The sequence below is a fragment of the Stegostoma tigrinum genome, chromosome 11 (assembly GCF_030684315.1).
Source record: "Stegostoma tigrinum isolate sSteTig4 chromosome 11, sSteTig4.hap1, whole genome shotgun sequence".
Classification (NCBI taxonomy): domain Eukaryota; kingdom Metazoa; phylum Chordata; class Chondrichthyes; order Orectolobiformes; family Stegostomatidae; genus Stegostoma; species Stegostoma tigrinum.
Genome location: NC_081364.1, coordinates 32016947 through 32034734, shown reverse-complemented (window position 1 = coordinate 32034734; position 17788 = coordinate 32016947). Strand labels below are relative to the sequence as shown.

Sequence of the window (17788 nt, the reverse complement as noted above, 5' to 3'; positions counted from 1 at the left end):
ACTCTCTGGATACTTTCAAGAAAGAGATGGATAGAGCTCTTAAAGATGGTGGAATCAAGGGTTATGGGGATAAGGCAGGAACAGGATACTGATTGTGGATGATCAGCCATGATCATAATGAATGGTGGTGCTGGCTCAAAGGGCTGAATGGTCTACTCCAGCACCTATTTGGCTTGTGGAATTCGTTGCCACAGAGTGCAGTGGAGGGCGGGACGTTGGATGCCTTCAAGGCAGACATCGACAATTTCTTGATCTCAGAAGTGATCAAAGGCTACGGGGAGAGTGCAAGGAAGTGGAGTTGAAATGCCCATCAGCCATGACTTAAATGGTGGAGTGGACTTGATGGGCCGAATGGCCTTACTTCTACTCCTAGGTCTTATGGTCTATCGTCTATTGTCTATTAGATCTGGAGTTACATATTGGCCAGACCAGGTAAGAGAGGCATTTTTCTTTCCCTAACGGGCATTTTTGATCTAGATGGGTTTTTACAATAGTCAATAGTTATTTCATGGTTATCATTTCTGTAACAGCAGCCTTTACAAAAGCAGGCCTCTCAGGACTAAAAATATGTCTATAAATACTTCTTTAATTGGCTCTATTGTTTTAATTTTTAAAAGCAAAATATTGTGGATGCTGGAGATCTAAAATAGAAGGAAATAGTGCTGGAGGAGCTCAGCATGTCTGGCACATTTATGGAGAGAATTTTTTTTTGGAGAAGAGCCATTAGACTCAGCATTCACTGTTTTTTGTCTCCACAGTTGCCAGAACTGCTGAGTTTCCCTAGCACTTTGTTATCTGATGGCTGAAAGCCCGGGATAAAGGAACATGGATATAACGTTAAATGTAAGATAATAAAATGTGAGGCTGGATGAACACAGCAGGCCAAGCAGCTGCTTGGCCTGCTGTGTTCATCCAGCCTCACATTTTATTATCTTGGATTCTCCAGCATCTGCAGTTCCCATTATCTCTATAACATTAAATGTAAGAGGTTTAGTGTAGAGATGAGGAGAAATGCTTCTTCAGGTTATACGAAGTAGAACTGAGTGACGTTGGGTCCTCGGCACTAGTTTAAGATCTGATTTAATAGACTGCCGTGAAATTGAGACAAAATGATTAGGGATAGGATCTATGCAAGCACCTGGAGTTGAGACCAGCACTCATGTAGAAGATGATCGCAAAAACTAAGTAGTTGGATCAAGCTGTCTGCGTTAACGTAGTCCTATGTAATCTATATAACTGAAGTTTGGTGCAATATGGTTCAATATGAGGAGATTGAAATTGTATTCGTACTATGAACGCAGGATAAAATACTTAACATTACAACAGTTATAACAAGAATAATAAAGCAGCTTGTATCTTTTGCCATAGCAATAAATTTGGTGTTAAGACCTTGGGTATTTTTAGACTAGATTATATATGTCTGTTTTCTTCCTTAGGTTGATGCATTGAGGTTGCGACTTGAGGAAAAAGAAAGTTTCCTTAACAAAAAAACAAAACAGCTGCAAGATCTTACAGAAGAAAAGGGAACACTAGCAGGAGAGATTCGCGATATGAAAGATATGCTGGAGGTGAAAGAAAGAAAGATCAATGTCCTCCAGAAAAAGGTAGGCCTTCAACCTAAGAGTTTAGGAAGTGATGGATTTCTTTTCGCTATTAAAGTTGCCATAAGAACGTTTGTTATGCCATATCAATACTGTCGGGTCAATCAAATACCAAGAATGTGCAGAAAGTCTACAATGAGAGTCGTCAGCCTATCAAGTTTCACTAATGCAGAGTTTACTATTTCCATCAGCAGTTTCTTATTCTATTATCATCATCTGCTGGATATTCTGTGAAAAAGCAATCCTTTTTGTCAGTTTTACTTCAGCTGAATGTATTTCATTGTCTCCAGTAATACACTGAGTTTCCAAAATAAGTGATCTCTATTGTAAGGCATGATTACTTTATTTTTTTGGTGCCCCTCATGAGTAGTTAAATGGCCATACATGATACATATCTGAGCAACCTCCAGCTTGCTGATGTATAAAGCTGGATAACATTTAGTCATTGTTTTTGCCCCAGTGCTGTTGTATGGATGCTATTCCAACTGATTTTGTAAGCCAGATCAACATCAAGTTATTCTTTATTGTGGCCTTTGACACAATGGGCCTGACAAATTTTGTACCATATTTGATGTTCTAGTAAGGTATTCCCAACTTTCACTGGATTGATACAGTTATTTATAATTGCATTAGCATTGATTTTACAGATACCTTGTTTCATGTAGCAAATCGTACATTTTCCAATAGTTCTGCCCATTGTCTGCCATTAACTGGGGTCAGTTTTATTTTGTGGCTTCTCCTGGGATGTCCATTCACTTTACTTAACTTGCAGGTTTCATTGAACACAGAAGACCATCTCACCATTCTGCTGGAACCATTAACTGTCTGACCTAATGAGTATTTCCAAAATTTCTGCTCCAATTTTAGATTTCTATCTTTAGTTTTTGCAATGAAATAATTTCGATAACACAATTTTCTGTTGCTTTTTTTTGCATCGGCAGGCTGAGCATTTCAGATGCTTAATGTTGGCATATATTTTTCTTTGATTTTATTTTGCCCATTTTTGATTTATTTCTTTGCCTGGACTTGGGTCTCCTTTCCTATCATTATTTTCACAATGTTTGGCACCGTTACTTTGAGAAGGGTTACCGGACCGGAAATGTTAACCCTTCACAGATACTGCCAGACCTGCTGAGCTTTTCCAGCAACTTTGTTTTTGTGTTGGTGAGGACTTGTTTGGCTGAAGGGCCTGTTTCCACACTGTAGGGATTCAGTGATCTCTGATCTGTATTTTGTAGTTTTTGAGATCATCATCTTTTTCATTACCTCTCCTATTAAGCCTAATGTCAATCACAGGCAATAATATTGAAATGATATGAATGCTGAATATTTATATCGTCTCCAGATGGAAGTGTTTGATAAAGGACAAATTTATAAGTAATACATTGCAGGACACATGGGTGCACTCCTTGTGGTTTGAAAAATGCACTAAGAGGCAACGGAGATGGTGAAGGAGCCATGGTATTTTAGGTAAGCACAAAAGGATGCAGGTTGTGGGACAAACGTTTGGCAGCTTTTAAATGATGGCAGTGGGTGGTTGAGTATGTGGCTGCTGCACTTGACATCTGTACAATTAGTTTCTTTACTTGTATTCGAAAAGAAATGAGATAGCTGTTGATTTGGGTTTGAGGCAGCTTTGAGCTGCTGCTACTGGTGGAGGACCCTCAGAAGTGAGATCTAAGTGGAATGTTGGGCTATGCAGCATCGCAGCACCTAATTGAAGGATGCAGCATTCATTAGTAATGCTCATGTGGCATGGGCATGATTCATTTCGTAAGAGGTTCCTCCTGCAGAGAGAATCCTGATCGCAAGAGTGAGGTGAACACATGGATTGCAACAACAGGAAGCTCCTGGTGATGGGATAGGGGCAGAACACTGCAGAAAGGACCATGATCAATCAGTGCAATCAATGGGTCCCTGTGGCCAGGTTTTAAAGCAAAGAATTTGCAACCTCCAGATGTCAGAGTGCCAGAAAAGTGCACATCTCCAAACAGCTGCATTAATTTCTGAGCTCGCGGATAGTTTGCTCAACAGTGCCAAATGTTTCAGTGTTTTATTAGACTCCAAAGTTCAAGGCCTCAGTTACAGCCTGCATCTGGCGAAGAGGGCTTTCAGAAGACCTTCCTTAACTGGAAGGCAATTCAGCCTCTCTCTCCAACACATCAGAAATCGTTGCTAGTGGATTCTGCACATTTTGTGTTTGTAATTTTGGGACCAACGACAAACCCTACATTCCCTGCCACTCCAGCTATGACAACTTTTCATCAGCTGTTGTACACTGACAATGATGAATTTCCTGACCATTGATCTCCTTGGGTTGAGACTTGGGTTCCTGGACAAGTTGGGTGGTGCTCCTCAGTATGTCCCAGCTAAAGTCTCCTGATACTGCTCAGAGGAGAGGCCTGGCTGCTTTTTTTTCAGCCAAGGAGAAAGATGAGAAAGTAATAACGCACCAAAGCATCCTGGCAGATCTGAGGAGCTTCTTGAAGAGTGTCAAGATATAGGAGAGAGAGAGAGGATGAAGAGTGCATATACTTGTGCATTTCAGCTGGCTTTGAGCATTTTAAAAATCCAACCAAACATGCATCTGTCCATACTCCAAGCACACACAAGGTGCTCATCTTACTCTGCTATAAACTCAGACAGCTTGTCCACATGAACCTGTTGTTGCTGCAGTGGGCAAATGATGAATACACAAGCAATGGTCAAGTGCCAGTCAGCTATTAGTTGGACCAGTCATTAGGTGTTTCCTTCCACTTTGAAACAGTGCTGCTATGTAGATCTGTACTCCTCCCCAGCAGTCAGTGCCTCATCACCTGGTTCTGACTTTTCATAAAAATCTCAATTGCTGAATTGAGAAGGCCACACATGCAGGCTTAAAGGTGATTGCAGATGGATGGACAGTTCCATTCTCTGAACTAGAACAGATACATCCTCTGAAAACTGCCAGATCCTCATGCAGCTTAAACTGAACTCCCAGAGGCCCTAGACGTTTTTCATCAGCCTGGGCCTCCACATTGGCCTGATTTCCCACAGCTCACTGTCAGTTTTCTCTGCTTTCACTGCCTCCTGCAACTGGTCGTGTGTGTGTGTGTGTGTGTGTGTGTGTGTGTGTGTGTGTGTGTGTGTGTGTGTGTTGGGGGGGGGGGGGGGGGGGGGGCGGGTGTCGGTGGTGGTGGGGGGGCTGTTGGCATTAGTGGGATGCTTATACCAGGTTGTGCCCCAGAACCTGTTTGAGAGTGTGTGGCCACAAAGGTGGACATCTACGTGAGTGGAAGCTGTGAGGGAATAATATGATTCTGCACTCCTGGGGCTGGGATGGAGGTTTCTGAGGCTCTAGAGTTAGAGAATTTTACAGCTCGGAAACAGACCCTTTGGTCCAACTCGTCCATGCCGACCAGATATCCTAAACTGATCTAGTCCCATATTCCCTTCCTACTCTTACCCCACACAGATGCCAGATGGAGACAGTAAGCAACAGACCTGATGCGCATCACTGTGCCTGGATCCATACACCCCATCTGCGCAGGACACAAAATTGTATGGTGTATTTTTTGAACAAGTTAAGAAACAGAAATTTGTGTTGGTTTTTGATTTATAGGAAAGCTACAGCAGTAAAGCTGTCATTAAACTGTGGTGATTGTGATCCTATTTTACACTTCTGTTTCTGTACACGTACAGTTTGGGAAGTGACAGTGTTCCTCAGCAGACAGTCACCATCTGTTCGATTAAATAATATGCAAACTCTACACACACTTCGGGAGGATTTGAGGAATTTTGATTGCTTAATTACTGCAGGTGCCAGTTTAGTTGTGGATCAACGTTTGGTGCTAAATTAACTGAGGCTGTCAGAAATCAGTGACCCCTATAATAACGGGGATTTGTGTTAGATAATTGCCATTATCTATTTCTCACCTCTAGTCTCCAGAGATGAAAAGCAGCATTATCAACAAAGTAACATGTCTTCAGACAAGCTAGAGATTCTACACCACCTAGGTTTTTTTGTTATCATTATATTGCAAAATTCTTCTCGGCCAGGAGTTGAGCCTGTGTTTTTCTTTATTCATTCATTGAAATAGCATTGCTGGTTAGGCCAGTATTTATTGGCCACTCTAATTGGTCAGAGGGCAATTAAGAGTCACCCTGTGGGTCGAGAGCCACATGTAGGCCAGACCAAATAAGGATGTTCTTTCCCTAAAGGGCATTAGTGAACGAGATGGGTTTGTCCAAAAATTGTTTCATAGTCATTATCTTTCTTGATTCCACACTTCTATTAAATTCAATCATCTGCCATGGCAGAATTCAAGCCCGGTCCTGAGAACATTACCCGTGTCTCTGGGTTAATAACCTGGCATTAATACCATTAGGTCATCGTCCACTCTCCATGTGATTTAGGCCCCTGCCCTTGCTGCATCCTGTTGGTCCCCATGTCCACTGAGATAAAGGCGGTCTCCTGTTTGTAGGGCAGGAGGATTTTCCTGAGGGGCCTGAAGGAAAGAGTGCAGGGAGCAATGGGCTGCCCAGACTCTTGCTCGTGCCATGCTAAAGAGCAGGTTTCAGTTGCAACTTTGCAGAGAGTTTTGAGGATGATTTTTGGATGATGGAGTTAGATAACTTCGAAAAACGAAAAAAATTCTTTCATTGAATGTGGATAGCTCTGAGAGGCTCAACATTTGTTCTACTCCCTAAGTACTCTTGAACTGTGTAGTTTGAGGGCAGTTAAGAGTACACATTGTTATTGGTCTAGAATCACAGGATCAGGTAAAGATGCCATATTGCCTTTAGACATTCGACAATGGTTTCATAGACAATCATAGAATCCCCACAGTGTGAAAACAGGCCATTCAGCCCAAGAAGTCCACAGCACCCCTCTGAGGAACATCCCACCCAGACCCATGCCCCCAATTTTCTTTTACAAACCACCTAACCTAAACATTCCTGGCACTATGGGCAATTTAGCATGGCCCGCCCACATACCTTGCACGTCTTTGGACTCTGGAAGGAAACCAGAGCACTCGGAGGAAACCTATGCAGACACTGGGAGAATGTGCAAACTCCACACAGACAGTTGCCTAAAGGTGGAATTCAACCCAAGTCCCTGGCGCTGTGAGGCTGCAGTGCTAACCACTGAGCCACCGTTTCACGTTTTTTTTGGGAAGAATGGCAGAGCTGGCTCAAAGGGCAGAATAACCTCCTCTTGCTTTTGTCATCTATGCTTCTATATCCCCACGCTAGTCCCCTGTGCAATTTAGCACAGCCAACTGTGGGAGGAAACCCACTCGGGCACGTGGTTGAATGGGCTCAAAGCTGGAATAGAACTCCAGCCGCTGGAGCTACAGGGCAGCATTGCTAACCACTGAGCCACCAAGCCCCCAGAAGCCACCAAGTCAAGATTTAAATTCCAGATTTATTTGGTGAACTGGAGTTTCTCCAGCTGCAGTGGTTGGCTATGAAACATCTTCAGGATTGGGATTTGAACAGCATTCACCTGGCTTGCTGGGATTGAACATTGGAGTTTGCAGTTTGCAGTTGACACACAAATAGGTGGAGGGATAGGTAGTATTCAGGAGTCAGGAAGGCTGCAGAAAGACTTGGACAGGCTAGTCCTGTCTGAGTGGGCAAAGAAGTGGCAGATGAAAAGTGCTGAAGTTAGAAGGCTATGGAGATAGGGCTGGATAGTGGGACTAGCTGGGTAGCTCTGTTGGTACAGTTGGTACAGACACGATGGGTTGAATGGCCTTTCTCTGTCCTGTAAAATTCTCTGATTCTATGGAATGCAATGCGGGAAACAGTGAGGTTATGCACTTTAATAGGAAAAATCGAGGCGTGGACTATTTTCTAAACTGAGAAAGGCTTCAGAAATCTGAAGTACGAAGGGATTTGTCAAATCCTAGTTCAAGATTCTCTTAAAGTTAACATGCATGTTCAGTTGGCAGTTAAGAAACAATGCAATATTGACATTCATTTGAAGATAACCAGAAAACAAAAGCAGAGATGTGCTGCTGAGGCTGTATAAGGCTCTGGTTAGACTGCATTTGGAATATTGTGAGTAGTTATGGGTCCCATATCTAAGGAAAGATGTGCTGGTGATGGACGGATCCAGTGGAGGTTTATGAAAATAGTCCCAGAGATGAAGGGCTTGTCATGTGAAGAGTGGTTGAGGACTCTGGGTTTGTGCTTGGTGGACTTTAGAAGGTTGAAGAAGATCTGACTGAAATTCACAGAATGCGAGAGGCCTGGATAAAATGGACATGGAGAAGATGTCACTATTAGTACTAGTGATTAGGATCTAAGGGCACAGCCTCAAAGTGAAGGGATAACCCTTTAAAACAGATGCAGAGAAATTTCTTCAGTCAGAGCGTGGTAAGTCTGTGGAACTCATTGTCGCAGAAGACTGCGTAGGCCAACTGCTAGTTTGCGTTTAAAACAGAGATAGATAGATCCTTGATTTTTAAGGAGATCAGGGTTTATGGGGTGAAGGCAGGAGGATTGGATGGAGAAATGTATCAGCTGTGATTGAATCGTGGAGCAGATTTGATGGACCAAATGGCCTAATTCTGCTCCTGTATCTTCTGATCTTATGTGGACCTTATCAAAAATCTTCTCAATGTCTACTTAAACTATATCCACTGGCTCCTCCTTATCAATTGTACTTAAGACATCCTCGGATAATTCTAGTATATTTCTCAACTATGATTTCCCTCTTGCAAATGCACGCTGACTCCCTCCAATCCTGTCAATGTTTTCAAAGTGTTCTGCTGTTACATTTTTTTTACAATGGGCTGTAGCATTTTCCCTACAACTGATGTCAGGTTAACTGGTCTCTAATTCCTGTTTTCGCTCTAACTCCCCTTTGAACAGGGGGCTACATTTTCTCTCCTCCAATCCTTAGGTACTGTCAATAGGAACTTGAAATACGACCAGTAATGCGTCCTCTATCTCAAGGGCCATATTCTCGATACGACCAGTAATGCGTCCTCTATCTCAAGGGCCATATTATCGAGTATTGTATGATGTAGATTGTGGGCCTTGGCAATTTATCAGCCTTTAATCCTATCAATACCCCAGAATTATTTCCCTACTAATACTGATTTTCTTCAGTTCTTCTCTTTCAGTAGACCAATTGACATGCAGATTAAAGTAGCTTATATTTACCGGTATACCTTTAGTGCTTACATCTCTATTTCCTGTTTAATGCCTTCCCCTGCATAATGACTGCAGGTTGGGGGTCTGTATACAACTGCAGTGTTGTTTTCTGCTCTTGGTGGTTCCACTGAAAGATTGCACTTCAGAACTAATACCTTTCCTGGCTATTGTGTTAATGCCATGTTTAACCAGTGATGCTACCCCACCGCACTAACAAATGGAAAGTAACATTCATGCCCAGGTAATGACCATCTGCAGAGAGAGGGAAGGTAACCATAGCCCCGTGACTTTCAAAGACATTACCATTGGTGAATCTGCCGCTCGCAAAACACTGGGGCTTACCAGTGACCAGAAATTGAACAATCATGCAATAAGCAACTTGCCTCCTGACTGTCCAAAATCTGCCCATCATCTACAAGGCACAAGTCAGGTGCATGATGGAATACTGCAGTTGCCCAGATGGGTGCAGCTCCAACAATACTTGAGAAGCCTATCACCATCCATGACAAAGCAGTCTACTTGATTGACGTCATATCCGCAAATGTACGCTTATTCTACCACCAATGTTCAGTAGCAGCAGTGTGCGCTATATACAAAATGCACTGCAGAAATTCATCAAGGCTCCTTACGCAGCACCTTCCAAACCCACAACCACTAGCATCTCAAAGGACAAGGGCGGCAGATACATAGGAACAGCATCACTTGCAAGTTCTCCTTCAAACACCACCGTGCTGATTTGCCATTCCTTCAGAATCAATAGCCTAAAACCTTTGGACCCCTTCCCTAACGGCATCGTGAGCATTTACATCAAATGAGCTGCAGTGGTTTGAAAAGCAGCTATTTCAAGTTAGCCAAGGGCATCAAGGCATAGACAGTAATTACCTGCCTCACGGGTAATGCCCACATTCAATAAATGAATGTTACTTAAACTTATTTTTCAGATAAAACTGTTTCATGCTGCCGCCATGCAAAAGCGACACGAATGGCATTCACCACTAACAGGATGCTGTCATTTAACCATTGCGACACTTGATGTAATGTACAGCACACAGACGTGTGATCTGAATTTCAGTGCTAGTGTGATGCCAGCTACGTAGGCTAAGCACATCCCAGTGTCAGGCAGATTGTACCAAGCAGTGCATCTCTTTGGATGTTTTGTAATAAACAAGGTATTGATTGTACCCAACCAGCCTGTGCTTGGAAAACTCTCAACACAGTGTCCAACATTAAATGTGACTATTCAGTAGGATCAAATTTGTTGGATAGTGCTGAGAAGAAATACACTGAAATCTAATTTAGGAGTATCAATTGGTGCACTTGTATGTATAAAAAGCTATGTATTTTATTATATAACGGCCTTGTTCTTTATGGATAGGAAACTTATATACATATGTATTCCAGCTGTTTCAGCTGAACAAGATAAGTGACAGCCATTCACTGCTTAATTTCTCAGGGCCATGCCTAACTAATCTGAGTCAGTTTACCTGGTTTAAAATTTAAACAAAGCCTGGCAGAATTATCTGGGCTGTTCTCCTTGGCACTACCTCTACTAATCAGAGCCCATTACCAACCAATCAACACTGTCTTATGTAGTTGAGGTGCATACTTAATGCACCCATTTTAAGAGAACTGGTCAGGTGACCCAGAACAGCCAGCTTGGGTCCAGTCTAGGACCGGCCGTGGAGGTATGAGCATCATTAATGAAGTGTTCCTGTTCAGATTTACCATGTCTACTGGGTATGTAATGTGTGGTTCCAAAGGAGGCGCCAGTATAACATTCTTATGCAGTAAATCTTGACTTTCCCCTTGAATTCGTACTCTTGCAAAATGTCCTGATAAGAGCAAGATCAAGAACTTCAAATAAATCAGAGATAATGGGAACTGCAGATGCTGGAGAATTCCAAGATGATAAAATGTGAGGCTGGATGAACACAGCAGGCCAAGCAGCATGTCAGGAGCACAAAAGCTGACGTTTCGGGCCTAGACCCTTCATCAGAGAGGGGGATGGGGAGAGGGAACTGGAATAAATAGGGAGAGAGGGGGAGGTGGACCGAAGATGGAGAGAAAAGAAGATAGGTGGAGAGAGTATAGGTGGGGAGGTAGGGAGGGGATAGGTCAGTCTAGGGAAGACGGACAGGTCAAGGAGGTGGGATGAGGTTAGTAGGTAGATGGGGGTGCGGCTTGGGGTGGGAGGAAGGGATGGGTGAGAGGAAGAACAGGTTAGGGAGGCAGAGACAGGTTGGACTGGTTTTGGGATGCAGTGGGTGGGGGCGAAGAGCTGGGCTGGTTGTGTGGTGCAGTGGGGGGAGGGGTCGAACTGGGCTGGTTTAGGGATGGTGTAGGGGAAGGGGGGATTTGGAAACTGGTGAAGCCCACATTGATACCATTAGGCTGCAGGGTTCCCAGGCGGAATATGAGTTGCTGTTCCTGCAACCTTCGGGTGGCATCGTTGTGGCACTGCAGGAGGCCCATGATGGACATGTCATCTAGAGAATGGGAGGGGGAGTGGAAATGGTTTGCAACTGGGAGATGCAGTTGTTTGTTGCGAACTGAGCGGAGGTGTTCTGCAAAGCGGTCTCCAAGCCTCCGCTTGGTTTCCCCAATGTAGAGGGAGCCACACCGGGTACAGTGGATGCAGTATACCACATTGTCAGATGTGCAGGTGAACCTCTGCTTAATGTGGAATTTCATCTTGGGGCCTGGGATAGGGGTGAGGGAGGAGGTGTGGGGGCAAGTGTAGCATTTCCTGCGGTTGCAGGGGAAGGTGCCGGATCACTGTGGGGGGAAAGTTGCGGTCCTTGAAGACCTCTTCAAGGACCGCAACTTTCCCCCCACAGTGAGGGAGAACGCCCTTGACCGTGTCTCCCGTATTTCCCGCAACACATCCCTCACAACCCGCTCCCGCCACAACCGCCCAAAGAGGATCCCCCTCGTTCTCACACACCACCCTACCAACCTCCGGATACCACGCATCATCCTCCGACACTTCCGCCATTTACAATCCGACCCCACCACCCAAGACATTTTTCCATCCCCACCCCTGTCTGCTTTCCGGAGAGACCACTCTCTCCGTGACTCCCTTGTTCGCTCCACACTGCCCTCCAACCCCACCACACCCGGCACCTTCCCCTGCAACCGCAGGAAATGCTACACTTGCCCCCACACCACCTCCCTCACCCCTATCCCAGGCCCCAAGATGATATTCCACATTAAGCAGAGGTTCACCTGCACATCTGCCAATGTGGTATACTGCATCCACTGTACCCGGTGTGGCTCCGTCTACATTGGGGAAACCAAGCGGAGGCTTGGAGACCGCTTTGCAGAACACCTCCGCTCAGTTCGCAACAAACAACTGCATCTCCCAGTCGCAAACCATTTCCACTCCCCCTCCCATTCTCTAGATGACATGTCCATCATGGGCCTCCTGCAGTGCCACAATGATGCCACCCGAAGGTTGCAGGAACAGCAACTCATATTCCGCCTGGGAACCCTGCAGCCTAATGGTATCAATGTGGACTTCACCAGTTTCAAAATCACCCCTTCCCCTACTGCATCCCTAAACCAGCCTAGTTCGTCCCCTCCCCCCACTGCACCACACAACCAGCCCAGCTCTTCCCCCCCCACCCACTGCATCCCAAAACCAGTCCAACTTGTCTCTACCTCCCTAACCGGTTCTTCCTCTCACCCATCCCTTCCTCCCACCCCAAGCCGCACCCCCATCTACCTACTAACCTCATCCCACCTCCTTGACCTGTCCGTCTTCCCTAGACTGACCTATCCCCTCCCTACCTCCCGACCTATACTCTCTCTACCTATCTTCATTTCTCTCCATCTTCGGTCCGCCTCCCCCTCTCTCCCTATTTATTCCAGTTCCCTCCCCCCATCCCCCTCTCTGATGAAGGGTCTAGGCCCGAAACGTCAGCTTTTGTGCTCCTGACATGCTGCTTGGCCTGCTGTGTTCATCCAGCCTCACATTTTATCAACTTCAAATAAATGTCTGTTTTCAGCAGTTCTCAAGATCTGTACTACTAATCAAATGTTTGCTTGTTTTTAGTTAATAGTATTTTCATAATCTTGGGATATAGGCTGGCAGTGTCAGCATTTAATTTTACCCATTCTTAATTGTCTTCGAAAAGGTGGTAAACTATTGCAGTCCATGTGGTATAGATACAATATTTATTTGAGGGTGCCGTGATTCCATAAATACTGCATTCAATTTTGACAATTCTAAAGGTGCACTTCTAGTGTGCTCAATATTGAGACCAATGCTAATAATTTTTAAGGCTTGAATCATTTTTGTTGAATCATTGTTTTACTTTATCTTTAGATACTTCAATATTAAATAATATTTTATTCCCACTTCACACATCAAATATAATCCTCTCCTTAGTACACTAATTATAATTAGTTTTAAAAACAAAAATTAAAGTGAGCCAAAGGGAAATATGAAATATAGCCCTTATTAAGAACACTTTTGTGGTAGCAGGCCACTCAATTGGTTCCATTTTCACAAAAAGTTAGACAAAATATGTGTCTTAATAAAGATTTCTATGCCCTTTTCCATCACTTTGCATTTAGAAGTGCGTACTGCTAAACAGTGTGTTGACTTGTACTGATTTCAAAATATATACATCAGCTGATTTTTGCGTAATCATTCTGTCTTGAAAACATTAAAAAACACAGCTTAAAAATCACCAAATGCTATCTGTTTCCAATTTGCATTATATATTGATTTTTTTTTTCCCTGAGCACCTGTGGTTCTCTGGTATCTTATGTGACCTTCTCCATATGTGTATAATGTGGCCTTTTGTTCCTGACGACATAAATCTGCTCTTCGCATGATAGTTGTTCCAGCTAAATGCTATTTCCTGTGATTTCTTAGCAGAACGTATTTAGTTTAATTATTTCCTTCCTCCTCCCTCATGAATATAAAACAGTGTATTACATATATCCAAATTTATGTTACTGACCACTTCATTAAAGGTGACTGAGTCATTTAAAATTACTGGTAATGCTAAAATAGTATTGTTACACATTTCAAGATAGAATCTAAATGTTCTGAATTGTGAACGTTTTGCACAACTTTGCACTTTGAAAGGTAATTTTGTGCAGCTTTTAAGATGCAGAATGGAGATTTTATTTTCAAACTACCTTTTCTACATACTGGGAATTTTCTTTGGCCATATATAAGAGCAATGTATTGTTGAAATCATAAGTAGAAAATTTGCTCCACTTTATTTTTGTGGCTTTGATGTTCAGGCATATTGATTTAATTAATTAGCTAGATGGTGACTTGTTCCAGATTTCTATCTGCTGAAGTTTTGTAGCCAGCTTATTTATTGCAGTTAAAAGTTTTGTCTTCTTTGGAAATTTTCCCTAATTTAACCCTGCAACCATTGTAATTTCATTGGGCTGGGGAATATGGAATTCAATGAAACTGATAATGAATGATGTCTTAATGTGTACACTGGTATATTTGCTCCAGTGTTCATTGTCTTATGTTTGAATATTACTGAAATAAACTCTTCAAAATGTTTAGATTTATAATTACTTTAATAAGTTGCCTTATCTTTCCTATTCCATTTTAGGTTCTTCATGGTTTTAACTTGCCTTTTATCCCTTGGTTTACCCCAAATCAATTTGTTTTTCACTAATGCAGCTAGAGTTCTACATCTATTCTGAATGTGAACATATTACACAACTTTGCACTTTGAAGGATAGTTAAGATTCAGAATGGAGATTTTATTTTCAAACTACCTTTTCTACATTCTGGGAATTTTCTTTGGCCATATATCAGAGCAATGTATTGTTGAAATCGTAAGTTGAAAATTTGCTGTGACATTCTGCAAAAATGTGTGGTAACCATAAGCTTGGTGTTTATATACTAATAAATACTTGTTTTGATGAAGTATCTAGACAAATGTTGATGTTTATTTCTATTTGCTGGCTATGTAACTAATAGGCATGATTTCTCTCGTCTTGGCAATAATGTTGAGAATGCATGATGTACATGGAACCTTTGTGGGAATAATATTTCCTGAGCACATTTTCATTGAGTTCTCAATTAAACAGTGGGAACCCTGGGGAAAATACTAACTTTATCCAGTAGAAACTGGGTAGAAGGTAAATTTCAAGCATTGAGTACTTGTTTCCAGATCTGTAGGTGTTTTTGCAAGAACTGCAATTATATGAAAATTAGGATTATACCACTTGGCCAAGACCCTGTCATAGTTTTAACTGTCTACAGAGCGGAGGTCTGCCACAAATACTTTAAGTGTAAAATCTGAGATACCCAACCCTCTAAAGTGAATGTAAAATGTATTACTGTGGGGTTCAAGAAGTAACTTCTGGCTAAGCACCATTTTGGGCTTTAGCTTCTATTGGAATTTTCAAAAGGCTTCTCACATGGAATTGGCAATCCCCTCCTGTTTTGTCCCACTGTGGTTTTATTGCTGCAGTTTTCTGGGGGAGGAGGTGGGATAGTGTTGTGAGGATAAGGGTTTGATTTACACCATAGTGTCCGGTGAAATCTGATTTCAACAAAATATGGAAAAGCCCACCCTATTACTGTGATGAAATCATTGGTGATTGCTTCAAAAGCCCATCTGATTCATTAATGTACTTTAATGAAGTATGTCTGCCGACTTGACCTGGTCTGGCCCAAATGGAACTCCAGTGCCACAGCACAGTGGTTGACTCATAACTTGTCTTGGAAGTGTCTTAGCAAGTCACTGTTGTTTTATGACTTGCTACAAATTCAGATGAAAGCTATGAAACCAGATGGACCAAAGCACTGCAAACAGCAAAGGCAAAACCCAGCGCTACTGATCATTCAATGACCTATTGCCTATAATTTGTGGCCTTGTGTGAACATTTGAAGTGCTGTCACATAGACTAGTCATAGCCTGGCATCGTACTCATGGAATCATACTGTAATGCCTGAGACTCTGTCACCACTAGCCATGGCTATACCTTGTTCCACCAGTATGACAGATACACCAGAAGTGTCAGCACGTTGGTTTACAGTTGGAACAGTCAATATTGGGAATCATCAATAACCCTCTGTACCCCATTATCGTATGGCAGCAGCTGAAGCATGGCCAAGGAAACCCTTATTCTGAAAAAAAGGTGTCTTGGATTCAAAGTGTTAATTCTGTTTCTCTTTCCACAAGTTCTGAGATCATCTGAAGCACTTTGTTTTTATTTCATATCTCTACCATCCACAATACTTTGCCTTTATTTCAGATGACAGAAATCAGTGGGAAACTGCCTCCTTTGTTTGGAGTCAGAATAGCACAAAGGAAGATTGTTAAATTTGTTAAAAGTCAGCCATGTCAGTCCCAGAACTTCACTGTAGATTGCAGGAGTTCCTCAGGGTTGTGCCCTCGGTCCAGCCATCTTCAGCAACTTCATCAGTGACGTCCCCTTTATCTTAATGTCAGAAATAAGATGTTCACAATGGATTGCTTAATGCTCAGCACCATTTTCCAATCCTCAGATACTGAAGCAGTTCATCAGCATATGCAACAAAACGTGGACAGCATTCAGGCTTGGGCTGATAAGTAGTAAGTAACATTTGCACCACAGTGTTCCCAGGCAATAACTATATCAAACAAAAGAATGTAACCATCACCCATTGTTGCTTAGTGGCATTGCTAACACTTGAATCCTGTACCATCAACATCCTGGCAGTTTTCATTGACCAGAAGCCGAACTAGGCTAATGATACAAATATTTTGTCCAGAAGAACATTTCAGATTCTTGTGGTGGGTGACTCACTGCCTGGCTCCTCGAAGCCTGTCCACCATCTACAAGGCACAAGCCAGGAAGATAATGGAATACTGTCCACTTGTGTGGATGGGTGAAGATCCATCCACACTGAAGGAACTTGATACTGTCTAGAACAATGTAACCTGGTTGATTGGCACCACATCCACCAGCTTCCACAGTGACCCCTTTTGCCACAAACTCAGTGTGTCATCAATATGTACCATCTACAAGATGCCCCATGGTAATTCTCAAGCCTCTCCTAACAGAAACCTTCCAAATCCCCAACCTCTTCCACCCAGAGAGACAAGGGTTGAAGATGTATTGGAACACCACCTGCAAGTTCCCTCCAGGCCCCACACTATCCTGAGATGGAATTATTTCACTGTCCCTTCACCGTTGTTGGGTCAAAATCTTGGACCACCTTTCCTAACAGCACAGTGGGTGTACTGAAGGCAGCTTGTCCGTTATCTTTTCAAGGGAAAATAGGAATCACAGAATTTCTACAGTGTGGAAGCAGGCCATTCAGCCCATCAGGTTTGCACCGACCATCTAAAGAGCATCACATCCAGACCCACCCCCCACCCTACCCCTGTAACCCAGCATTTCCCATAGCTAATTCACCTAGTCTGCACATCCCTGGGTACTATGGGCAATTTAGCATGACCAATCCACCTAACGCACATTTTTGGAGCAAACGGTGAAATAAATGCTGACTTTTCAGTGATGCCTACGTCCTATTTTTTAAAAAAAGACTTTTTACTGAAGGGAATAAAACAAAACATGTTAGATGTTGCTGATTTGTCACCATGTGCTTGTAAACTTTACAAGTTTCGCTAGTAGTAACAGTAGAAAAGGTTAACTGAAGTTCTGGGAAATTAACCTCCAAAGTAGTGTATAGATGATAACAGATGTGTCCCATATGATACAAAATTTAGTACAATGAACAAAATAGATCACAACACATTAGGCATGACTTCAAAAATGTTGTGTAAATGCTGTTTAATACTGGGACCTCTCTGGCGGTCTGTTTGTACAGTTTGTTAGTAACTGAGTTCAAATAAAAGCAAATAAACGGTGTTATATAAACAAAAAATATGACCTGACAGAATCAGATGTGACATTTTGATGCTGAATTGCCTGAGGTGAGTTAGTTACTTTATAGTCAGTTGACTTTGGATCCCTGTTTTTTGCAGCTGTTGCTGAAACTCTTGGTACGTGGGCCTGGAGTCAGCAACGGTTGTTAAAATATTCAATTAAGTTGTAGCATAGGA

The 17788-nt window shown here is 42.7% G+C and overlaps 1 protein-coding gene across 7 annotated transcripts in view; it reads left to right on the top strand.

Moving 5' to 3' along the window:
- Positions 1-17788, top strand: part of LOC125460360 (ERC protein 2) — a 1111380-nt gene that overhangs the window by 306479 nt on the left and 787113 nt on the right. For all 7 annotated transcript variants that reach the window (XM_059649888.1, XM_059649889.1, XM_059649890.1 and 4 more), the window contains one exon: positions 1437-1604. In XM_059649888.1, the coding sequence (XP_059505871.1) occupies positions 1437-1604 (168 nt within the window). The remainder of the gene's footprint in view (positions 1-1436; positions 1605-17788) is intronic.